Source organism: Adiantum capillus-veneris, chromosome 18, assembly GCF_014529385.1.
Source record: "Adiantum capillus-veneris isolate H3 chromosome 18, ASM1452938v2, whole genome shotgun sequence".
Lineage (NCBI taxonomy): Eukaryota > Viridiplantae > Streptophyta > Polypodiopsida > Polypodiales > Pteridaceae > Adiantum > Adiantum capillus-veneris.
The window spans coordinates 12,665,652-12,691,953 of NC_140948.1; the positions used below are offsets into that span (position 1 = coordinate 12,665,652).

General features: G+C 45.3%; 1 protein-coding gene across 3 annotated transcripts in view; it reads right to left on the reverse strand.

Moving 5' to 3' along the window:
* LOC147435243 (RNA-binding S4 domain-containing protein) overlaps positions 1-25,344 on the reverse strand; it is a 64,479-nt gene extending 39,135 nt beyond the window's left edge. For 2 of the 3 annotated variants that reach the window (XM_086488329.1, XM_086488328.1), the window contains exons 1-5: positions 25,031-25,344; positions 3,757-3,888; positions 3,567-3,664; positions 3,370-3,475; positions 3,146-3,214 (exon numbers count right to left, since the gene is read on the reverse strand). In XM_086488329.1, coding sequence (XP_086344455.1) covers positions 3,146-3,214; positions 3,370-3,475; positions 3,567-3,664; positions 3,757-3,888; positions 25,031-25,258 — 633 coding nt within the window. In that variant the 5' untranslated portion in view covers positions 25,259-25,344. Of the gene's footprint in view, positions 1-3,145; positions 3,215-3,369; positions 3,476-3,566; positions 3,665-3,756; positions 3,950-25,030 lie in introns of all 3 variants that reach the window. The other variant, XM_086488331.1, reaches the window with a different exon arrangement.
* Positions 25,345-26,302: the final 958 nt, after the last annotated feature.

Sequence of the window (26,302 nt, forward strand, 5' to 3'; positions counted from 1 at the left end):
ATCGCTACATGCAGGTACGGTAGAATCCCAAGGAACCCTAATGGGTTCTGATGAAGCAAGTGATATCTTCGCCAAATAAGGGCAAGCCTGTAGAGGTGGATCAAGCAGTGGATCCTTGCGTCTGTATACCTATCTGACTGGAGGCACCTCTATCGCCTTCTTCTCCTCTTCTTTGCCTCTCTCCTCCTAGGTCTCTCAGCCTCTGTCCTCCTCAATCCTGATAATACCTCCTGTGTCTCTTAAAACACTATTGGTTGTCTATCCTCCTAGTGCGTCCAGTTGCCCTATGACCTGCTCTGCCACATACAAGACAATGTCCTGGTAAACCAATGAGAATTACCTTTTGTTGTATGTCACCTCCATGGATAATAGCCATAGAGAGGAATCGAGGAGGACTCTTCACGAGAGAGGGGTGAAGAATCGAAACCAACACAACACCAAGGCTACTGCCAATCTTTGTAACATGCAAATGAAACTCGAACAATAGACCTGGAAATTTTACTAAAACTGCAAAACTCTTGCCAAGGCTAGCTAAATCCATCCCTTGCCTCCACCTATACAAATAACAATAAGCCACGGATGCTGAGGGGACTCTATAGGCAAGCCTTGTCCGATGTCTAAAACTGAACCCTGTAGCATCCTCTCCCAACGGAGAGATCATCACAATCCTAGAAATGGGTTCAGCAGAGGAAGCAGAGTCCTCTCCGTATAGGCAGAGGCAGCTCTGAGGAAATCTAGAAGCCTGGCTCGCCGACAGCCACTCTCCAACCTCTTTGCATACCGAATAGCATGCTTCAAGTGTAGCCACTCAACTATAAATGAATCTGAGTGTATTTGCTGAGAGTCTAATCCTACTTGAGAATCCATCAAAACCTTAATGAAGAACTTTCCTAGGGCGTCACTAAACTGACAAAAAAAACTTCCCCAAGGCGTCTTTAAACATGCAAGATGAGGTGCGTCGTCAAGAGAAGCACGAGGCGGCGGCGAAGCAAGAGAGACGACGGTTGGTCTTAGACCGTGAGTGGTTGTTTGAGGAGGCAGTGAAGAGGTAAAGCCCTTGGAGGCGAATGCACAATTCTTGGTCACCAAAACAAGGCCTGCAGGCAGGATCAAAAGGCTATGTGTAACTCATTGGTCTGATGCATCTTCCAAGCCGGATGAAAAAAGACTTTACAAAACCATCGTGGAGGCTACTACTGAAGCACCAATTCTTAGGAGAACCCGAATTAATATGATGGTAAGATGGATACTAACGTCATTTATTCTTGGTTGCATCAGTTTAATGCTTTGAAGTTATTCCAGCTTCAAAATTATAATAAGGTTCTTCTTGCCTCTATGCCTCTTTCCAGGTGACACCAATATATGTAAAGAAGAGTGGATGAAGCGTCTATTCAGGAAATCCCTCTCAATTACGAGTGGAAAGAGTTCCAAAAAGATCTCTCTCCTTCCCTCCACAATACTTGAAAAGATGGAACGAGGACTTTCGGACTTTGCTACAAATGCAAACCTCTTATGCCTTAGGCTAACCAAGTGTTGCAACTAGGTGGGCAATTGAGGAAGAAAGATGAGAGGTTGGAGGCTTTCTTATTTGGGTTGGACCACTCAATCAAGTAAAACGTGGAAGCAAAAGACCCAAAGACATTGTTGCAAGCTATCCGGTCAGCTCAGCTTCAAGAGATGAAGCATAATACGGACTCTTCCTCTCTTGATTCCTCTAAAGACGAGAAATCTAATGGACATGGTAGCAATAAATCAATACGATCTTCTCGATCAGCTTCTCCCTCTAATTCTACAAATGAAAACGCTTCAAATAAGGGTAAATCTCACAGATCTTAAGTCTCTTCTTATGAAAAAACATCTCAAGGAATTTCAGAGGGGCCCAACAAGCGTTGTATGGGAAAGAACATTGGTGTTTTCATTGTCGCAATAAAGGTCACATGAAAAAGAACTTAAAAAGTGCCCTACTAAAATAAAGAAAACTGACTCTATTGCTTCGACTTCTAGTTCTACCCCTCAGGTTGACGCCTTGAGTTTGGTAGAGCCAGAAGATAAGCAAGGGTGACTTTCAATGATGAGGAACTCATAAAAGGTGAAGTCAATTGTCAAAGAGTAGTAAATTTTGCTTTCTGAATGATCAAGTTGACAATGTTACACTGGTGAGAGCAAGAGGCGCCACCCTTGCATTGGAAAGATGGGAACGTGGGTAGCGCGAAGACAAAATTCTGGACTTCAGCTCACTTATAACATCTTGTGATCTCCAAAATCAAACAACACCCGACGATTGTAGTCTCTAAACTGCTGGGTGTGATGTTATTTGGGGCAAAAAGTGGTTTCGCAGATTGAAACCCATTACAATAGGGAGAAACAGCGGTATTCCTTCTCATCCTCCCACCTCACACATCCAACCAAAGAGAGAGCTATGTTGTGGAGCCCAGGCAGCGATCATCTATGTCAGCCCTACAGCAAAGAATTTCTGTATTCCTGACGAGTATGGGACTTTATTTTAAAATTTTAATCACTTGTTCTCAAGGATGATTGTCCCTCTACCCTTCCAAGCGCGATCATGTAATTGACCTTATGGATGGAGAACAACCTGTAAGTAACTTTCCTTAACAAATGAAAAAGACACAATCACCTGCACACTGCACAAAGTGGTGCGGAGTTCCCTCTATAGAAATACCATCCCCTAAGTAGTGCCATTGGCAGTATTTCTTTCTGTAGTACTCAAGCGAGTTATAACAGTTCCTCTTTTTGCAAGAGAGGGTCAACCAGAAATTCTCTTTTGGTAAAAAAGTGAGCACCCAGCTCTCATTTATAGCTCCTGATGTTGCCTTCTAAAGTTTGTGCAGGTCCATGTGAGATCTGCCACAATCAGCAGTGTTGCTGCCATGTCAGCACCTGCTGCCACATCATCATCTCTGCTGCCAGATTAGCAACTTGTTGAGATATTGAATCGAGCAGAATCAAACAGAAATTTTGACAACATCATATGAAATGATCGCTTGTGGCAGTCCCACAGAAAAAATGAAACAAAATGAAATGCAGCTGCTGCCAAACTTTGAAGGAAATTGCCTGCACACCACTCAATAACAATCTTTACATCAAGCCCAATATCCAACAAGTACTATGACCACATAGATGGTACCTGTGTGAGGGAGGTCTCTAGAAAATCTATCAGCTCAGGAACAATTATTGCCTGAGCACCAGTGTCACCCTGCATTATTTTAATTTAATACTTAGAATAAGACATCCGTAAGACTGTAAAAACAAAGATATAAAGAAGATGCAAAAAAGTGAAGTATAGAGTTGGTAACATTGAACACCCCATACAAAGTTTTATCAATCAAAAAACCAGAAGCTAACATCAACCTGCACAAGTATGTCGCCAATTTTTTCTCGGGCAATGCCTGTTCCCAAGATAGAACCAAGAAAATCACTATGTGTGGCACGGTCAACCATAAAGTCTCCCAGAATGCTGAAATTTGGCCATGACAAGAATTAAAGAGCCCCATCCATCAGAAATAGAATGGGTAAAACCTTAAAAACTTGTGAGAGGATGAGAATACCTGACTGCTACAACAGCTCCAGGATACCCAGTGTTGTCTGTTAGGATACTTGAAAGAAATGCCTCTTTATGCCCTAATGAGAGCCTACAACGTTCTGCCTATGCTGACAGAATGAGAACAGGCAGGACATCAGCATGAGAGAGAACTTTGCTCTCAGCTGCAAGACATAACACAGGGTGTAGAAAGTTACCTGGGGATAGCCCCCAGACACAACAGTGCCAACATCTGAGAGTCGCCTTAGCACTCTAGAAGCATCTTCAATTGCTGGTGGGGTCAGAAAGTCGGAATGTATGATCTCCCATCTAGCAGCTGCTGTTTTTGCCTGCAGCCATTTCGGGACAAGAGCAGAATTATACCCACACAGTTGTTCACTCTCAACATGCCTGTTTCAAAACAGCAGGTGAACTATTCATGTTATGAAATGTCTGATCAGGGAGCACATGTACTGGATTAGGCAACTGTGAAAATGATTCAATGATAAAGAGGTTAGAAATTTGGCAAAATGCTGCATGTCTGTTTGACATTTCTTATTATGTGTGGTACTCCATTCTCTTTATTGTAGTTATAAAATAAAGGAGTGTCTAGTGACAGCCTACTCAGAAGATCAGGCTTTGTGAGATATGGCTCCACTGATTCATTTGTTTGTCCACGATTTGGACATTTTTTACCATAGACAGTCTTTTGCATCAGAATTTGGATCATGTATCAATGGTATAAGTTTTCGGCCCCATAGGTCTTTTAGGCCTTTCGCAGACATCCATGAACATTTTCACTTTGTTTCTTTTTTTTTCTTGATGAAAAAGACGCTGTCTACTATGTACATGTAGACCTCTAGGAATGTTCATGTGAGCCTGTCACGAAGAGGAATTACAAGGAGCTGTCTACTGTGTACATGTAGACCTCTAGGAATGCTCATGTGAGCCTATCACCACGAGGAATTACAAGGAGCTGTCTACTGTGTACATGTAGACCTCTAGGAATGCTCATGTGAGCCTATCACCAAGAGGAATTACAAGGCTGTAAGGAAACCATTGCCCCGCACTCTGTAGAGCTCGGTACTCTCATCCCCATGGTCTAAGGTAGCCTCCACAAAATACGGAACAAGTCCTGCCTTTGTCTTTCGTTTCTTTGCTCGCTCCTCTGCCGCTTTAGAACTCTCTGGTTTATCCTCTGTCTCCTTCGATTCTTTTTTCCTCTCTCAAACTGTTGTATGAAAGAGAGCTCGAGATTCGAGAAGCATCTTTGTAGCCCAAAAAAGTATAAAACTTTACCGCTTGGCCACCATCCTTGAACTTTATTGTCTCCTTTATCTTCTTTTCCAAGTTGTCGTACTGTGTAACTCGTTATAGTTAATTCTTCTTTTTCCATAAAGGGTACCAAAAGTGTGGGTATCATTGTCAGAACTATCACAGGTGAACACAGTCCTTTCCGAGCTGCTAGAATAATGCTTTTTGTGCTTTCTAGATTTTATTTTCTTTGATTTGCTTTTTTTTCTTCGCTTCGACCGTCTTTTCTCATCCTCGATGGAAGTGGAACTAGAATTGGACAAAGAAGAAGAAGAATTGGGATCATCCTGATTCCTCCAAGTGAACACATTTCTTTAATCCCCTTGCCGCCTCAAAAGAAATTTTTTTACCAAATAGCCAGCATAATGCTTTGACTTGCTTCCCTTCTGAGAGAGCTTTCTAGATTTCATCAACTCACTGATTTTCATCTCAAGAGCTTCATCAAACTCTTCCATGGAATAAAGCTTCCACTTTTCTGCACTTCGCTTTGCCTTGGTCTTCATTGCTAGCTTGATCGGTGTTTTGATGACCTTCTGCCATCTCTACCTATTACCTCAGGAATCGAATGATTAGTCAATACTTCACGTCACAAAATGATGACGTGGCACGCCCTTGCCGACGTGGCACTGTACGGACAGGTAGTGTATGGACTGCTGACGTGGACTATGCGGACAGGTTGTACGAATTTGTTGACGTGGCACTACACAGACGCCTGTTTCTTGCATTGACCATGCTGACGTGGCAGCTGTACGGATTTTCGCAGAAAGCGCTGGTGCTTTTTGGCAATTCTGCAAGCCAGTAGCTTTTGGGAACCCATTGCTTTTGAGTTTAACTGCTTTTGGGGCTCTGCTTTTAGCACCCCTTGTATCAATAAATAAGTCCCAAGGGTCTCACTTCTCAGAGCATCTGAACGCAGAGTCTGAGAGCGAGCACCCGCTGGAGTTGTACTTTGCTCAAAGGTTAATATAAAAAGAAATACCGAAAGGGGCGCCAGTCTTTGGGGCCAAATCTCTTTTGGCACGGAACTACGCCGGGCCGTGTCGGCTCTCTCTCTCTCTTTATCTCTACAATAGTTCAATGATTATGAAGTTTTTGTTCGTATGTTGCTATCGATTTCTAGCTTGGACTGTCCAAGCCTGTTACAGTGGTATCAGAGCTCAGAAAGATTCTTCTTCCACGGAGGATCCGATCCTTTTTGAAGCACACGCAAGTTTTCTTTGTGAAAGATCTTTATGAAAGAATCTTGGTGCCCCGATCCCGGACTTATTAGCGACTCCCACCCTTCGTACATCACGCATCGGGCGCGCTCCCGTCTTCATCGCTCTGTCTTACACGGCATAAAGCCATAAAGAATCCCAGATTACACATGGGTTCTCGTGGAGAATCTGACAGATATAACACCTCTCAATGGGAAGGCAAAGAAAAGTTGAAAATCTGGAATGGGAACTGAAGAAAAGAATGAAGATTTGGGCAAATTTTTCGGCAGAAAAGTTTACCAGAACAGAGTACAAATGTTGACTGTAGATTGGCATATGTGTGAACAGATTGATTAAGTAATCCAGGGACCCAAGATTGGCGAAACACCTGAAGAATTACCTAAGACAAGATTCTTTTGAAGTAGATTTTTGAAACAAAGTCTAGCAGGCATGGAAGGCCATCTAACCGTTTAAAGGAGGAGAGCTCGTCCTCTTTTGACAATGACCAGATCAACAAGAAAACCAAGGAGGTCAAGGAAGGGAGTCAAGTCGTCAGGTTTCAGACGTTTCCAAGCTACCAGGACACCCATCAAGCCCTTGAGTTTGTACAACAGTTTGACGTCGCCTTCTCTGGAGAGCGGTTCTCAGAACATTCCAGGAAGCGAAAGGCGGCATCTTACTTGAAAGGAACGGTGCAGGCATGGTGATCTACTTTGTTGTTACGTAGAGAAACGCAATGCCACGTGGTTTTTTTTTTTTAAATTCACGTCAACTTGGATATTAGATGAATATGCAAGAGATGTCATCACGACTTGGCATCACTTGAAAATGACTGAGAAGATACATTGGATGACTACTGTCAGAGGTTTTGAGATACTTGTTTGCCAGTGTCTTCATTTCGGAAGATTACTTCGAAAGACCGAATTGAGCGGTTTTGTTGTGGTTTGCTAAAGAGATTCAAGACTATCCTTTGAACCAGAAGTCTAACTCCATTCGAAGACTTATGGGACATGACTAAGCAACGATTTGAAATGCATGCCGGCTCATTGACTTATGCGACGAACAAGATAGTATCCACCTCAAAAAGGCAAGAGTTTGCCAACGAAGAGAATGAATCAAGGGAACCGGATGACAGCTCATCACCGAATTCTAAAGAATCAGAGGGTTCCGACAAACTAAGGGAACCAAATGCAAGTTCATCAAAGGATTCCAAAGAACAAGAAATCAGATGATAGTGCGTTTTAGGGTTCCGATGATTGACATTGACGTGCCAATGGACAGGGGAAGCAAAAGACGGTACCCGCAAGTCCCAGGGCACAAGGAAATAAAGGAAAAAGGGAATCAGCTGGTAGATCAGAACATTCCCCAGACCTAGAATAAGATTTTTGAAGTAGGTCAGTATGATCTAGTTCTGAATATTGCTTTTGCCAAGGTCCGCGAGGCTTTAGAGAAGTCTCAAGTACGACATAAGAAGGCAGCAGATCGACATCGACGAGACTTGAAACTAAAGAAAGACGATTGGGTGCTCTTTCATTTTGAAATGGCACACCTAAGGAAACGAAAGGGAAAGGAGCTGCTTTTTCCAAAGCTAAGCATGAGGTATTATGGCCCTTTCCAGATTAAAGAAAAGATAAATGATGTCTGCTTTCGACTCAAGCTGCCCGATACTTGGAAGATTCACAATGCATTCCATGTGAATCTCTTGAAACCTTTTAAAGGTGAGGTGTCAGTTGATGGGGAGCCAAATGAACAACCCAAAGTGAAAGAGAGCGAGGAGATACTCATTCCTGAACAGATTTTGGCACACAAGGAAAGAAAAGCGAAAGGTAAAGTGATTCGGCCGTTCTTAGTTAAATTCAAGAACTATCCGGCATTAGATGCGAAGTGGATGGAGGAGGAGGACCTAGCAAATACTCCTCAAATTTTGGAACTTTACCTTGAAGCATTCGGTTTAGTTATGTCTACTCCAAGAGATCCAGCAGATCAGCAAGGTTGAATCTAGTACAGAGGGATTTCACAAGAGGGGAGTCACTCCACTCCTTTGTCACAGATTACCTGGATTGAATAGAGTCACTAATATCCCTTTGGGTTTCAGGGATACTGTTGGGCTGACATTATTCTGCTGTATAACTTCATGAAATGGAATTCCCGAAATTGAACATGAATGATTTGTACTCTCTCATCTCACTTGTTTGAGTGCAGGAGCTGAAAGACGAAATGACTGCAGCATTTCGGTCTCATAAATCTCTATAGACATAATCCGGCATCAGTGAGGTCCGAGATGGATCTAGATGCGGTTACTAAATACGTTGCTAGAAGTCATGGTCTAAGATTTGGAATGAATTTCTTTGTGATTGATTTGTCATGTGATGTCCTGTGATGTCATGTGCAATGATGTGATTGTCGTCTTCGTACAAGTGTTAGATGTGTTGTATCTAGTGTGTCGGTACTTAGAGTCAATGTATGTTGAAATATTTTATGGCCTCTGTCTGTTTTGCAGGCGTAATCGAGGGCAATTACCATTCTTTCAAGAGGGGGGTATGTCACAAAATGATGACATGGCACGACCTTGCTGATGTGGCACTGTACGGAGAGGTAGTGTATAGACTGCTGACGTGGACTGTACGGACAGGTTGTACGGATCTGTTGGCGTGGCACTGTACGGACATCCGCTTTTTGCATTGACCATGCTAACGTGGCAGCTGTACGGATTTCCGCAGAAAGCGCTAGTGCTTTTTGGCACCTCTGAAAGTCAGTAGCTTTTGAGAACCCATTGCTTTTGAATTTAACTGCTTTTGAGGCTCTGCTTTTAGCACCCCTTGTATCAATAAATAAGTCCCAAGGGTCTCACTTCTCAGAGCATCTGGACGCAGAGTCTGAGAGCGAGCACCCGCGGGAGTTGTATTTAGCTCAAAGATTAATATAAAAAGAAATACCGAAAGGGGCGCCAGTCTTTGGGGCCAATCTCTATTGGCACTACGTTGGGCCGTGTCGACTCTCTATCTGTACAAAAGTTCAGTGATTATAAAGTTTCTGTTTGTGTGTTGCTATCGATTTCTCGCTTGAAGTGTCTAAGCCTGTTACATCACATACTTCGGATCCTTGGAGCATTTGACAAGTCACCTTGCAAACTTGTATGCCTAACGTTGTCGCTTGTATTCTGATCTCTCAAGATCCTCTATCGAAGGCCTGCCATGGTCCTCTCCTGACTCATCAGATAAAGGCTTGCCCTCGTTATAGTCTCCGTTGGTCCTCTCCGTCTCCACACTGGGATGTGATTGCTCTTCATCCTCCCGCAAAATGGTAGTAGGTGGGATGTGTTCTTCTCTGTCGGATTCACAGTTGGAACCCATGTGTACTGCAACAAATTGGATCGGATCCTCCGTAGCCCAGGAGCTTTGATACCACTTGGACCGAGAAATCAATAGCAACACACAAACAAAAACTACAACAAACTCGAACCGAATAGAGAGAGAGAGAGAGAGAGAGAGAGAGAGAGAGAGAGAGAAAGAAGAGTCGATATGGAGCGGCGCATTTCCACTCCAGATGCACTGGACCCAAACTCTAGCGTCCCTTTCAGTACTTCTTTCTTTATTAATAATCACATGTTACAACCGCCAAAAGGGATAAGCTCTGCAATTTGCAACCATGCGATGATTTGCCAAACAAACACTCACTCTCAAGGCACTTTTACAGGTACAAGAGGGCCCCTCAACTGGGCACCCCCAAAAGCAGGAGAACTGCTAAAAACTTTTTATTTTCTGAGAGAGATCCTTCTATTAGTTCATGAAACTGTCCATATGGCTACAACCACCTCTGCTAGAGAGGGCTACAACAATCATAAGGGGAGACTCTCCCAATGAAAAACAGCATATGTACAATGAGGCTAAATCAAGAGATGGGAGGAGGGAAAAGCCACATAGGTGGACGGTAGTGTCATCTAAGCCCACCCTGGACCATGGTGAAGAAAGGCTCAGGGCGCCAGAGTCGAAGGAAAGCCTCTCTACGCTCCCACATGCGATCAGAGCTGCCCTTGTAACAGACTTGGACACTCCAAGTCAAGTATCTACCACGACAGCACCAAATAACCACCTCAAAACAGTTCACAGTTCACAATTTTATTCGACACTGGCCCGGCGGAGTTCCGTGCCTAGAGATATTGGCCCCAAAGACTGGGGGCCCTTTCGGTATTTCTTTTTGTATTGAGCTGAGTTCAAGGTACAAGAGTGCGGGCAGGCGCTCACACTCACACTCTGCGTCCAGATGCTCTGAGTTGTGAGAGGCCTGTTCACATATTTAAAGTTACAAGGGATGCCAAAAGTAGAGCCCCAAAAGCTGAAAATCAAAAGCTTTCCCATAAAGCAAAGGCTCTTTCTCTCTCTTGCTTATGAAAATAAAGCAAGTGCCAAAAAGCCATATTTAGCTTTTAAAAATAAAGCCAAAAAAGCCTCTCTCTCTCTTTCTCCCAACTTGCGTGGAAAAAGCAAGTCCAGCTGTTGCCGCAAATCACAGAGGTCCGTACAGCCTTCCACGTGGCAGCCTTTCCGTGTTTTACGCTGCAGCCAGCCAGTCAGCATTTCAGGGTTAGGGTTTCAACAGAATTAGGGTTTCTGATTTTAGGGTTAGGGTTTCAAAAGAATTAGGGTTTTTTATTTTAAAGTTAGGGTTTCAGCAGAATTAGGGTTCTGGCAGCCACATCATCACTTTGTGACCTACTCCCCTCTTGAAAGCATTGTAATCACCCTCGATTACGCCTGCAAAACAGACAGAGGCCATAAACCGTCTTAGCAGACACTGATTGTTAGTACCTGCGTACTAGGAGCACACATCTAGCACATGTACCAATCGACAGTCACATCACACGACATCACAGGACATCACATGACATTCAACATTCATTCGGATCTTAGACCATGATTTATCGGTAATGTAGCTAGCAATAGCATCTAGATCCAGTCGAGACCTTATCGATGCCCGATTGACTAACCCCTATTGCAACCATGTCTATTCGAGATTAATTAGACCAAAATGCTGCAGTCATTTCGCCTATCAGTTCCTGCACTTAAAAACAAGTCAAGAACAAATCAGTTTCATATTCCGGAATTTCATTTCATAAAGTCATCGAGCAGAATACTATCAACTCTCAGTACCCTGAAGCTCAAAGAGACATCAGTGACTCTAGTATTCAAAAATCAAGGCATCTGTTGAGAAAGGAGCGGAGTAACTCCCCTCTTGTGCATCCCACTACACCAGATCTCCGGCCAAGCTGAATTCTGGGTTCCATTTGGATAGACTATGATAAATCAAAAGCTTCGAGGTAAAGTTTCACAATCTGAGGAGTATCTGCTAGGTCCTCCTCCTCCATCCACTTCGCATCCAATGCAGGATAGTTCTTGAACTTAACCAAGAACCGCCTTCGAACTTAACCTTTATTCTTTGTGTCTTATGTGCCAAAATCTGTTGAGGAACAAGGATCTCCTCGTTTTCTTCCACTTCGGGTTGCTCATCAGGCTCCCCATCTTCAGGCACATCACCCTTAAAAGGTTTCAAGAGGCTCACATGAAATGCATTGTAAAACCTCCAAGTGTCGGGCAGTTTCAATAAGAAGGAGACAATCATTGATCTTTTCAGAGATCTAGAAAGATCCGTAGTATCTCATACTAAGCTTTGGAAAAAACCTCTCCTTTCCCTTCTTCTTTCTGAGGCGTGCCTTCTCAAAGCGTAAGAGCACCCAATCATCCTCCTTCAATTTCAAATCTCATTCTAAGCTTTGGAAAAAACCTCTCCTTTCCCTTCTTCTTTCTGAGGCGTGCCTTCAAAGCGTAAGAGCACCCAATCATCCTCCTTCAATTTCAAATCGTGACGATGGCGATCCGCTGCCTTTTTCTGTCCTTCTTGAGATTTCTGTAAAGCCTCGCGGACTTTGGCAAAAGCCGTATCTAAATCGTGTGTATCTCATACTAAGCTTTGGAAAAAACCTCTCCTTTCCCTTCTTCTTTCTGAGGCGTGCCTTCTCAAAGCGTAAGAGCACCCAATCATCCTCCTTCAATTTCAAATCGTGACGATGGCGATCCGCTGCCTTTTTCTGTCCTTCTTGAGATTTCTGTAAAGCCTCGCGGACTTTGGCAAAAGCCGTATCTAAATCGTGTGTGTACTCATCCGCTTCAAAAATCTTATCTTTCGTGCTTAAGAAGGGTGGAACCTTCGCAGCACCTTCAACAATCTCAAATGGCGGTCCTTGAGTCTCGTGTAACAAACTGCTGACGTGTCAAAGCCTAAAGAATGGAGCCAACTTGCAGATGCCGGCCGAGGGGCCTAAACCCTAAGAAGAACAAGTAACAGAAGAAGTCCGCCCAACTTATGGGGACCCCGTCCGATGGGGCCCCAAGTGACAAAGGATTAAAATGAAGCAGGACCCGCACACACGCAAAAACTGATGACGTTGCAGATATCCGAAAATTGAACTGGCATGATGACGTGGCATGCTGTACAGATTTCTGCGTTTTGCACTAGCTGATGACGTGGCAGGCTGTACGGATTTCTGTGATTTACGTTGGTAGCTTTTGAGCATTGCTTTTGGACCGGAAGCTTTTGAGTTTTAAAGGCTTTTTACTGTAAACTGCTTTTGGGGTCTAGGGCCTTTAAATATGAGGTTAGGGCTCATTCTTTGGTATGCTTCCTAAAGAAGGTGCAAAGTCTCGAGTACCGGCTTGTACTGTGTTGATGCAATATAAAGAAATACCGAAAGGGCCAAGGTTTGGGGCCAATACTCTCTTGGGTGGAATTCCGCCACTCCGTGTCGCGTGTCTCTCTCTCTCTCTCTCTCTCTCTCTCTCTCTCTCTCTCTCTCTCTCTCTCTCTCTCTCTCTCTCTCTCTCTCTCTCTCTCTCAGTTGTTATTGAAGTGCTAAAAGTTTATTCAGTCTGTTCTTTTCTATTGGCACGTGGTGCCCGTCCTGTGACATCTCGGCCAAAAGAAGTATCTCTCCACACCTTTCAAGGTGGAAGCAATGCCACGGTGACCCGTAAAAGGTGGACACTGGCATTCATTAAAACCTTTTCCCTTAACAGCTGTGTAACCCACAACATAATTTTCTTCATCAAGTAGCCATCCCGAATGGAATATCCCGCTAATATCTCTCCATTCCGTACCCGAGTGAAAATATCTGCAAAATCTGTATTTGTGGCATACTGATCGACCATATCCTCGAAGCTCTTATGATGTATCGAGGAAATAGCAAGAACCAACGGCTTCCGAGACCTTTTCTTTGCCACCAAGTTCTTATGTCCCTGTACATGGACAATCTGGAAGTGAAACTATGACAAGATGTTCGCCCACCGCATCTGCTTTTTCAATAGCTGCTTCTGTGACAAGAAGTAGCGTAAACTCTGGTGATCTGTAAAGACCGTAAAATCGGCTCCGGGTAGGTAATGTCGCCACTGAGTAAGAGCATGGATAACCGCCAAAAGCTTTCTCATAAATCTGTGCTGTCAATTCCGGCCTTGAGAACAATCGGCTCTCGTAGGCAATGACATGGCCTTCTTGCATTAAGACCGCACCTAGACTACGACCACAAGCATCACAATATACTTCAATGACTTCTGCAAATCCAGCAAAGTCAAAACTGGTCCTGTAGTCAACTTCTCTTTCAATGTCTGAAAGACAGTCACCTCTGTGGGTCCCCACGAGAAAGGGACTCCTTTCTGTGTCAAGATATGCAAAGGGGAAGCAACCTCTGCAAACTTTCTAATGAACCGCCGATAGTAAGAACATAAGCCCAAGAAGCTTCCAACTTCATAGACATTCTTCAAATCGGGCCAATCACGAATGGTCTCTATCTTGGCCGGGTCCATCTGCACTCCTGCTGGTGAGACGATGTGTCCCAAAAAGTGTATCTCCAGGTAGGAAAAATTCACTTTTCTTTGCATTAATCACCAACTTGTGATCTCGTAATGCCTGAAAGACCCGTAGCAGATGTTCTCTATGTTTTGTCTCATCCTTGGAGAAAACAATGATGTCAAAGAAAGTGCCAACAAATAATTTGTACTCTCAAAAAATCATGTCCATCATTCAGTTAAATGTCGCTGGAGCATTGGTTAGGCCAAGAGGCATCACCAAAAACTCAGATAAACCAAAAGTCATCTGAAAAGCTGTCTTATAGACATCTCTCGGCACGATTCGGATCTGATGATGTCCGCTCTTTAAATCGATCCTGCTGAAACAAGAGGATCCCTGTAGTCGGTCTAGAATATCATCGATCCTAGGAATCGGAAATCTGCTCTTTATGATGATTTTGTCGAGAGCTCTATAGCGATGCACATTCTCCAAGATCCGTCTTTCTTCAAAACCAACAACACCAGAGAGTAATAAGGTGAAGTACTCGGCTGAATAAGATCTTTTTCCAGGAGGTCTTTCACTTGGTTCATAATCTCTTCATTTTGGGCTCGGCTCACACGGTAAGGTGGCCGGTTCGGTGGTATGCTTCCAGGTATCAGATCAATGGTATGATCCTCAGGACGAGCTAGTGGCAACTCGCCTGGCAGGCCGTCAGAAAAGCAATCGGCATAAGTGTGGAGAAAATCTTGGCGTTCTTTTTCTAGGTCAAAACATATTCGACCTTCAATCATCATTCAGTTCTCTCCAGAAAAAGAGGAAAGAAGCTGAATTTCATCAAATACAATCTCTGTGCCCTTCATTTGTCAAAGTCGCTTTCTCAGCCCGAGAGTCAACCACAGCATTGTCGTATGGTACAAAGGGATTTCAAGGAGGACGTCACAACCTCCCAAGGGCATTACATAGAAGTCCTCGTGCCCTAAACACCCCTGACATTGCAAACGAAGTTTGCTAATGATCGATGTAATGGCATCATCCCGTCCGGGTGCCGCTAGAACTACCTCCGCCTGTGGCCTCAGCCTGTCGGGCTTAATCCCAAATCGAGCCGCCAATTCAAGTGAAAAGAAGTTGGCTGGTTCGGGTCCCACGCAATGTGGTACTAGTTCTGTTTTCATCTACCTTTTCTGCCACATGCCTCTGCTACTCTAGAACTCTCTGGCTTGTTTGTAGGCTGTTCTTGCTGTGCCTTTTTGGGGCACTTTGCGGAGATGTGCCCATGTTCCCCACATCCAAAACACTTCCCCTCTTTGAGATAGATAACCCTTTCTCTAAGAGTCTGTCGGGGACGTCTATCATTCTTTTCTTTGTTCTGGGAACTCTTTCTCTTTCTACTCTCATTGTGAAAGATCTGTTGCGTTCTCTGAGTCAAGATCTCATCCGTGGGGTAAGTCAAACTTCCCGACTGTATCGCAAAAACCCCGTTTCACATGACCCATCAATTCTTCAAAAGAATGCAACTTCTGTTCCGAGCTGTAGTGTCGGAACTCTGTAGGAAGTCCACAACAAAACCGCTCAATCTGTTCCTTAAACAAGACCTTCGTAAATGAAGAGGCTGGTAGAAAAGAGTTCCAAAATCTCTCGCAATAAGCGTCCAAAGAATCTCCCTTGGTCATCCGAAGATAATTCCAAGCAGTTCGTATATCTCTTTCGTACTCCCGAGTCAGCCAAGAAGAAATAAAAAACCTTTCAACCATTTAACCGAAGCTTCCTTTCTCAATAGAAGAGTGAACCACCATGTTCGAGCATCTCGGAAAGGATTCAAATCGAGTGTCCACCTTCTTTAAATTCTTTTACTTTCTTGCTTTTATCTTCGAGGAAGTCATATTGGTTGGCTTTATAAAAATGTTTCTTTGCATAAAACATGTGATCGTCAGAGTCCGAAGTATCTGAAGATGAGTCCTCGGTAGAATTGTCAGTGAAACCGGCCCGCCCTTAGGGCAGTAAGTTTTGGCTTTCACCCGAAACTTTACAACACAAAGGAACTTCACGAATAAACCTGTGAGGAATTCAACACTTCAAGACAAACCACAGCCTGGCAGCTAGAGCGCTACCAAGCAGACAGCGACACCGCTTGGCCCCAAAGACTGGCGCCCCTTTTGATATTTCTTTATTCTTATTAAACTTGAGAAAAACCTGTAACCTTCTAGCTGTCACACTTTTATCGGGCTGAAAATCCTCCACGGACAAAATCCCAAGCAAACATTGACTTTCCACACACTTTAGAGCTCTTTGCCGAGCCTAGCGAGAAATTGCAGCTCGCTGAATTCTCTGTTTTGCGCTCCGATGCGCGTGCCGATCACTTTTTTGGGTAGCCCTCGAGCTCTTGCACCTGCAGGGTCACTTGCCCCTTGAATTAGACGAGATTCCTCGCAAGAAATCTCTCTAAATTGTCCTGTACAAGCACCCAATGCTTTCCCGAGACTCCCCTGGCAAAAAAAAAACGATCCAAACGCTTCCACCTAACCCTCACCAAGTTGTCAAAACCTGTCCATGGTTGTAATTGCAGGTTTTTGACCCAATTTCGCCAACATAACGGCGCAAATATCCCTGTAGGTCAAAAGTACACGTCAAGGACAATTTCCCTTGCGGTATGGAAGCTTTCCAGTGAGCTGCAGGTCAATTTCAGCATACTATAATTTTCTGTTTGGCCACTATTAGGTGCCTACTGCCCTGTATACGCATCCCAAGGCCTTTCCCAGGCTCCCCTGGCAAATAATGGCAATTTCCTGCAATTTAGGTGCGAAACTCTAAACCTGCAGAAAAACACAGCAGGCTGTAATTCTCTGTTTTGGACCGTTTCAGACGGAGCGAACACGCCTACGCGTCTCAGGTACTCCCACACACAATGGGACAGTTCCCTTGTAAATCGGACAAGTTTTCACGTGAGAAAACTCTCCGTATTCACATTCCTTCACTATGGAACTGTGCATACTTGAAGGGGATTACCAATTAGCTAATCCAGTTCCTAGTACAGAAGGCTCTTGCTTGGCAAACGCGCATAAACCCCCAGAACTGTACATGGTCATCTGAGAAGCCCAACTAGTGGGGCATTACCATATGTGCAAAGGGGGGGGAGAGATGCGCGAGAGCAAATCGTCGCGCTACATAGAGCAAGGGAGAAGGCAAGCTTTCCATTAAAGTTGTGAGCACCTGCACCCACTACTCACACAACTGTAGCACTCACTTATGGGCTGAAATCAGCCCCCTCTCTTGAAATGGGCGCCCCCTCTTCATGCAGACTGGGAAAGCTTCTCAGGAGCCGCCATGTGTCCAGTTTGCCTCTTTTGAGTTAATTCTTTAGTACCCACCAATTTATAAGTGTCGCGAGGGGCCTAAATGACTTTGAACTGAGCCTAGACACCCTTTTACTGCTCGGATTCCAGTGCCGATTGGCCCGACCAACTCATGGTGACCTGCCCTTCCCGATTGCGGGTGAAACTCTCGGCCGTTTCACACTAGCCATACAATGTCTGACCATTTGCAACTTCAAAAAGAGGGTCCCAAAAATAAACAAAAATCATCGGAAAGAAACCAACAACTCAAGTTAGCAATTGCCACGTCCTCGTGACAGTCAGAAACTGGGCGAAATCTAGGCTGCTTTGCCTTTTTCTTGCCCTTTCCGAAGCTTTGCTTTTTTGCTTCGCTTGTCCATGTCTTTCAACGAGTATAGGTTCTGCTTTTCTACACTCGTCTGTCTTTTCGGCTTCACTCCCTACCTGAGAGGAGAAGCAATGGCCACACGCGGTCTCAAATAAATCTTATCAATCTGGTAATTCTTCAGGTGTATCGGTCCTTGGAGTACTTAATCAATCTGTTCACGCATATGCCAATCTGCAATTGACGTTTGTACTCCTTTTCTGGCAAACTTGTCTGAAAAAAAATTTGTTCAAATCTTCATTCTTTTCTTCAGTACCCGTGCCGGATCTTCAACTTTTCTTTGCCTTCCCACTAAGAGGTGTCATCTCTATCAGATTCTTCACCAGAACCCGGGTAATCTGGGATTTTTAATGGCTTTATGCCCTATAAGACAGAGCAATGAAGACGGGAGCGTGCCCGATACGCGATGTATGAGGGTGGGAGTGGCTAATAAGTTCGAGGTCATGGCATGAAGATTCTTTCGCAAAAGCTGTGTGCGCTGTAAAAAGGATTGGATCCTCCGTAGAAGAAGAATCTTTCTCCGCTTTGATACCACTGTAACAAACTTGGACACTCTAAGTCAAGATTCTACCGCGACACAGCAGAGTCTCACTTCAAAACAGTTCACAAAATTCACAATTGATATGACACGGCCCGGCGGAGTTCCGTGCCAAGAGGTTTTGGCCCCAAAGACAGGCGCCCCTTTCAGTATTTCTTTTTATATTAATCTTTGAGCAAAGTACAACTCCCGCGGGTGCTCGCTCTCAGACTCTGCGTCCAGATGCTCTGCAGACATTATGAAGGTTACAAGGGATGCTAAAAGCACAGCCCTAAAAGCTTCAAAATCAAAAGCAATAGTTCCATAAAGCAATTAATTCATCCAGTGCTTTTTTTCGGAAATCCGTACACGCTGCCACGTTACCAACACCGTAAAAAGCGGAATTTCCGTACGCTTTTCCATGTCAGCCTACCAGTGCATTTTTCAGGGATTCCGTCCTATTGCAACGTGGCATTACTGCCATAGTTTGCGTGTCTACGGGGCTAGCCATGTCACCAGTTTGTATAGTAGCTCACCAAAACGTCTCATAGCTACCACGCAAAATCTGACCACATTATCTAATGCAACTCTCACAAAAATGATGCTCCTAAAGCATAAGAATGTCAATCTCACCACCCACAAGGCTGTTGGGTGCAGCGGCTATGGTGGATGTCGGCGGTGAGGATCCATGGAGGCCTTGGAAGCGTGCAGCACGCACAGAAATAACGAGAGGAGATGAAAGAGAGAGAGAGAGAGAGAGAGAGAGAGAGAGAGAGAGAGAGAGAGTCGACACAATATGAAGACACGCTATGATATTTTTGATTAAAAAAGAGTGTTACATATATATAGATTAAACCTTCCATGCAAACTAAGTGTGTTAACTCCATGCTTTGGGAGATGTTCCCACGGGCTTGACACACTGGACCAAACAAAGCCCCCCTCAAGCCCAAACCACTGACTATGGACTTGATACAGACCATGGCAGAGTCCAATCACCTGAAACTATGAGTAGAAGTCCCCCCCTGGACAACAACATAGGTGTGTACTTCCCTCAAACAGCTATCAATGTGAGACAACAAGAGCTTGACCAAACAAAACAGGGAGGTCTTACCACTTTTGTTTGTGGCAGTGTCTATAACCCTTTACAAAATTTTGACTGCATGGAAATAACTGACAACAGACAAGTTAAAAGAAGGCTTCGACTAAAAAGTATATGATTGTGTTGACAAATAGAAAAAAAACTTCTATGACACTGAAAAAATAGTTTGTGGACTCTGCATGTGTTGTAGCAAACTTTCGATTTGTGCGGTCTTCATCTCCCTCAAGAATGGGCAGCGTAACACCCACAAGATAATCATGTTGATACTCTTAACACTATTAACAACCTTTGGAGGCTTGCGGTATTCAATAGAGTAAGAGAGTTGGATATTAATTGTGAAAGCTTGTTTATTTGCTCGTCCCACTCTACAATAGGCGTTTTAACACGCTCTGCAGAGGACTGCTCCACGGGCAGCCTGTTGAGCTGAACGTCCTCTAGGCCTGCTGCAATAGTATTTCAAAACACTATCGGAGGCTGTTTTGCCTGCGCCACCAATGACAGCTTCTCTAGCGGTGTTTTGATACGCCAGCAAAAACGCCTTCACGTTTGCGGCTCCACAACCATGTTAAAGCGCCGCTTGTGCTCTGGAAACTGCGCCAAGAACGGCTTCTTGAAATGCACTACAACTGCCGATTGCCCCTGCGTCTTGAAATGTCTTTTGCCCACGATGGAGTCAGTTCACCTGCGTATTGCCCGCCTGGGAGCCGCTTGAGAGAGAGCGTTTTAGAACACCTACGCCTGGGCTCTGCTAGCGCCACATGCCAACGCCCTAGCCAACCTGGGGCTTTGATACGAGTGTTGGGTGCAACGGCTATGGTGGATGTCGGCGATGAGGATCCATGGAGGCCTTGGAGGCATGCAGCACACAAAGAACGAGAGAGGAGATGAAAGAGAGAGAGAGAGAGAGAGAGAGAGAGAGAGAGAGAGAGTCGACACAATATGAAGACACGCTATGATATATTTGATTAAAAATAAGTGTTACATATATATAGATTAAACCTTCCATGCAAACTAAGTGTGTTAACTGCATGCTTTGGGAGATGTTCCCACGGGCTTGACACACTGGACCAAACTTGGGCTTGAACACCCAACAAAGGCATCTCTGAAGGTCCTGATGCAGCAGACCCCTTTGACGTTGAAACTAGGGCCCTCCTAATCCATGCACATTCCATGAGATGATCCTCATGGAGTCACAGAGAGAAAACAAATACTGCAACAGCAGCCAACCTCGCTATCTTTGAGGCCGGTTTGGATGGGGAGTAATCCGCATCCGAACGACCCCTAGACAAGCGCGAAAGGAGTGACTGTCCCGCCTAGGCCCAAGCCGAGCGTGCAGCCCGAAGGGCTACATCCTCTATCTAAGAATCCTCATGAACAAATACATAACAAGGAGGGCTCTCAGTGTCAGCAAACAACTACATCACAATGTGCCTGCAACCCGCTGCATGCGGAGGGCGGAGGCGTCATGCTGAACGTGGCAAGAGGCAAAAGTGTCTGCACCAGATGTGTCACCCCTAAGTCCTTTGTGTGGTGTGAGAACTCGGTAGCCTGAATCTGGAGCCAGTCAAGAACTATGTGCAGGGTCCACTCTGTGGGATCCCTACCGCACAGCGGAAAGAAGAAACCCACCGCTATGTCCAAAGCCTCAATGCCTCTAGCTGCAAGAAAGAGGACGTGGACTCGAAAGAAAGCCTCCTCCAGGTCAGGAGAAGAGTCACCCAAGAACCATGTGGAGCTGTAGTCTTCAAGTCCCAGCGTCTGCGAATGTCAAAGCTAGCCAAACCTCTAGGGACTACTGCAAAAGGAGAAGTCTGCACCAAAAAAGGCGGCCTCGGGTCGGGTTGTCCCTCTCAAGCTACACAACTCGTAGCAAAAGCACTACGAAGAGATCGCCTCGCGGCGGCAAACGCGTGTTCAGTCCCCTACGTCAGAGGAGGAGTGGAGGAGGGGTCGGGAGATGAGGCTGTGGGCCCCACCAGGGAGAGAGGAGGGGCAGGAGGCGAGGGTGGAGGTGGGGGAGGGGGAGGAGGCGAGGGAGGCGGAGCGGCAGCGTCTAAGGAAGGAGGAGCTGGAGGTGGAGGAAATAAAGTGGACGGGGCCTCCTCAGGCAGGTCCTGCTGAAGGGGGTCAAAACAATCCCCGGTCGGAACCAAGTGCTGCTGAGCTGCAGAAGGTCGGCCACCAGGGGGAGCAGTGGGGCGAGCCCGCCCATGTCGGAGGCGGCCAGGCACCTGCTGCCAACCATCAGTTGTCTGATCGCTGGTCTCAGTCGAGGTACCAGCATGTGCGTCCTATGTATATAGCTGCTGGGCATGCTCAACCTTGGGAGGCTGCGCATACGTTGTGGGTCGAGGTCTCTTGTGAGGAGAGGCTTTGCCAAATGGCCCATCTGTCTGCAAATGAAACACTGATTCGGGAGACCCGCATACTCCGCACTCTGTCTGATCCATCCCCAACTCACCCGAGGCAGCAGTACCACCTTGGGGAGGGAATGTGTCTCGAACAAGAACCCACACAGTAGGTAAACCTGCTGCAGCCTTGACCATAGCAGAAGCTGCAATGCGCGAAGACTCCAGAATTGTCCCGAACATGGAACCAATCCTGTGGAGAAGAGAGAGGTACTCTCGTCTCGAGCCTGGGAAACAGACCAAAATCGACAAGTCTGCCTCCTCCTCGAGCACATCTTTAGAGGTGTCAAAACCATGATGCCATCGTCTAAAGTAGGCTCGAGCTGCTCGGATGCCGACCGGGCTCATCGAAATCACCTTGGCCGTCATCTCTAGAGACTCGAACTCTATCTGGTAGTACCCTCTCCCAAGGATGTGGACATCGGTGATCTTGCCCACATTGGAGAGAAGGCGGGCCTGAAGTAGATCCCGAACCTCGCCCCGATTGGGTAGAGTGCCTATGATCTTGCAGATAACTGAAGTGGCTTGCAAACCTTCCACTTCGGCCATCAAGGAAGCTCTTTTGGCGAGAGAGCAAGTCGAAGGGTCGGCTCCGCGGTGTCGGGCGAGGGGATTTCTGTAGAGTCCCTCTGAGGTGGAGCAGAAGCCGCCATCTGTGTCTGCTGTTGAATCGAGAAGGGAAAAGGTGACGCAAAACTCCCAGAAAGCTGAGAAGACGACTCCCTGTGAGCTGAGAAGTGGGGGGGGGGGGGGGGGGGGGGGGGACGGGTTGCTGGCGGGAATGAGAGGCTGGGGCGGGCGAGCTGAGGCGCGGCAGTGGCTGTGCGCTGGGCTGACAGCAAGCAGCGGGCAGGGCAGCGCGAGGGAGGCTTTGGGGGGGGGGAGGGGAGAGCGATGGCGAGAGAGGGGGGTGAAGTGCGTGCGCGAGGGAGGTGGGCGAGGGCAACAGCGAGCCCGCTCGGATTATGCTAAAAACTTAGCTCCCCAAAAGCGGCCACACACCAAAGTCGTGTCCTCCCACTTTTACTTTCTTCACAACAGAGATGGTGAGACGAGCCACTGACAAATTGCACACAGAGAGGGCGCATGATTATAATGGTATTGTGATAGAGCATTTCATACATGCTAGGGATCATATTGATGGTTTGTTGACCTTCATGTTAAACAAGGCCATGTGTGAGGGGTCACCTAAGACTTGAGCATGAGTTGAGCATATGGACAGAGAGAGGGTGTACTAGCTGGCAGCAGGATTGACACGTACGGTCACGTACGATGGTTACACGTACGAAGACGTGCGGTACTAATCGAACTAAAAAAATTTAGACGTCTGTTGACGTAATGTACGATACAAAAAAAAAAAAATCATACATCTTTAGAGCCTATACTCTATTATGAGTCATAACATAGACCTTAGTACTTAGTACTAAGTACTTACAAATTAAAAGTTAAGTCTTACAAGTTAGAACATGAAAGATGTATCCATGGACATTGGAAACGGCAATGTTCGGAAAAAGAAGATCATGATTGCATTTAATTTCATTACATAAAGTAGAGAGTCGAGGCTCGAGAGATACAAGTGACAAAAAGTAGTGACACAACTCATAGTCTCATGGACCATGGGTGCAAACTTTAAAGCATAAAGAGAGAGTCCTAAGTGCACATATCGCTCTCATCATCGGAGATGTAATCCGAGCTTGAGCTAGCGGTAGTTGCATCATCCTCATCACTAGTTGAATCAAATGTATTGGATGCAAGACCATAATCTCCCTCACTAAGGATGTTGCCCTCATCATCAAACTCTTGCTCTCTAGCATCCACAGACCTAGAAATTGGCACATTCTCCAAAGTGGTGGCCGCCATAGTAGATCCGCTACCTGAGCCTCGCCACACATAGATCCTGGGTGTTTGTGCCGCTTTCTACCACTCCCAGGAGCAACCGGAGTGGAAGCTCCTCAACCGGAGTGGAAGCTCCTCTACCTGTAGTTGCCGAAGCTCGCACAAACACCTTCTTGCAGGACCGTGTGCGAAAAACACGGCGATCAATCTCCTCCAACTCCAAGTAGAGGTCTCGAAATATTTGCTCCTCCTCTGGATCACGATCTTTGTTGAGACTCTTAAGAGTCTTAATGGAGAGCTTGCATTCATCTACATTGACCTATTTTTCATTTACAACATGCAAGAATTAGCAATTTGGCATGCCAAAAATATGAGCACATCATACATGTGAAAGCATAAATAAAGAGTAGGATGTAGCCAACTCGATCTCACAGAGACCCCCAAGGCCTCATATTTAAAGGCACATAGGCCCAAAAGCAATCGCTATCGAAAGCTGCCGCTTAAAAGCTATAGCGTTCCAAAAAATCAACCACGTAAGCGTCCCACGAATCGCATCGCAATTCGTGCCAGCCCAGCCTCAGACTTTCGGTCCTATGCTCCAATCCAGCTCCAATCGGCCTTCACTCCTCTCTTCCGATCCAATACCATCATGCCACATCATCACTTTGTGACAGCTTGTCGAACAAGCACCCTGCATTATCGCTTCAAAAAAAGAGGCCTCAGACCCCGCATGTTGACGTTCTGCAATAATAACATGATACAAGCTGAGAGGGCAGCCAGCTTCCAAGTGGCACCTATCCCACTACCTATAAGGGTACTAACAGAGGTGGTGTAGGGCAACAGAGCAATGTAGCATGCAATTAAGGCAAAAACTAAGCGATTGCTGCAAAATCGAGCACAAAAGATTGTTAGTGGAAGAAACTAAGGTTCTTACAAAAGTTTCGTTTAGGATATAAAGGGACAGAAAAGACCCCACAGAAAAAAATTGGTTGCAAGGCTAGGTATTCACTGATGCAAAGACTGACAGAAGAAGGCGAAATCACTGATTCATGAATGTTTGATGAGAGTAAGAGAGAGAAGTTGCAAACGATAAAGCAGTCCCAAACAGTCCTAACAGGTCACTATCTCAGATTCTGAAGCAAGTCCCAGCCGTATATTAATTACATTAGTCCCCCTTCATTGTATACCTTTGGCCATTCTCTTCGCATTTCTATTTTGTTTTTCCATTTCGCTGTATATATGCATTCCAAACCAAAACTGAGGAATCAATTTGCACCATCAGCTCAATCACAAGCGTCTAGCTTCCTTGGGATTTCCCTTTTATGGTCAAAAGAAAATCATGATTGCTTTCTGGCAAATATCTTTCATATCCAAAGAGTCCATACTCAACATGGCTAGCAAAGACTCCTTTTCAGTTTATAGGCAGATGGAATCTAAATACCAGAAGCCTGTCCTTGGTAATCTCAAAGCTCCAGGCTTGGAGAGAGTTTGTGTGTACACATGTGCGTGGTATGCATGATTAGCATCATCTTTTGCACAGTTTTGCAAACATAGTGAGGGTAAGAAACGAACTTGTTCCACGATGCGAGCAATGGACTGCATATGGTCTCTGTGTACACCTGCCAGAAGGTCCTTCTTCTCATCTCGCTGAAAAATTGCTAAGCTTGTGGTGTTGTAAATTCTGCGATGGGCAGGGCTAAGACGAACTGATCCCACTACCCGCAAGACGTAGCATGAACGTGTCCGGTTGCTCAGAACTGAGACGCAAGGGACACCAGCTCCGGTAGTCGTGCCTTGCATCCTTCCCCGCCACACAAGGTGCTCTTCTCTGCTTCGATGTAAAAAGAAGAAAGCAGTATTATTAAGCTGCTTACACACCGCCCAAGCTTGGCCTGGAAGCCATATGTCAAAAAGATATTGGCAGCGTGAGACGGCAGCAGAAAAAAATTTGGGCAGCCAAGACTCCTTGTGCTTGATCTCTGGCCAGCGCAATCCAGGAGAGGCTACAAACCAATACGCTATGGACATACGTCCAGTGGCTTGCACAAAGTTGATCGAGCTTGATTGAGTGTGGAATGGAAATATTAAAGGTTTAATAAGGCATCATAATGTATGTGATCTAACCAATACATAAAATTTGTTCTTGTTTCATAGGTGGAGATTGTGGAGCTAGCCTAGATGTGGTGCAGTGATGATCGTGGATAGTTGTGATATCTTAACAATTGGTTGATGCTCCATTTATTTAGTGTGGAGGACAGACGATTGTATGAAGTATTTTGAGCATTAATGTCAATGTTGAAGTCACCTAGGATAATGATTGAATTTTTTGTATCGCGGTTTTGAGAATCAGAGATAACGCATTGATCAAATTTGGTAGGGTGTTGCGGGGGAACTGTAAAGGGAAGCGACCTCGACGGTTATGGTATTGGTTGTGTGTATTATCTCTACTCTTGGACGAGAGATATGGACAGATTTCAAGTGAGGTAGATTTTGTCGGTGCAGTAGAGAGACGTCCATATTTGCATTGAATTGGTGTTGCAAATAGCCTGGTATGGCATGTGACAAGTTATTTTTTTGTTTCTTGCAAATAGAGCACATGTGATGCCATTACCGTGGAATTTGCTATAATCTTTGTAATATGTTTTTTGAAAGACGCGACATTTAGTGATTAAATGATGATATGTGTGTTTGAGTAAGCTTCCAATGTCTTCTGAGTGGAGATCCGTTTGGCTTGTACTTGAAGGCGATTTAATTCTTTTAACACAATTTGGTCGACTTTGATATGGGAAGGTTGCATTCTTTTGAGCAGGTGTAGGTTTGCTCGGTCTCACACACATGACAGTG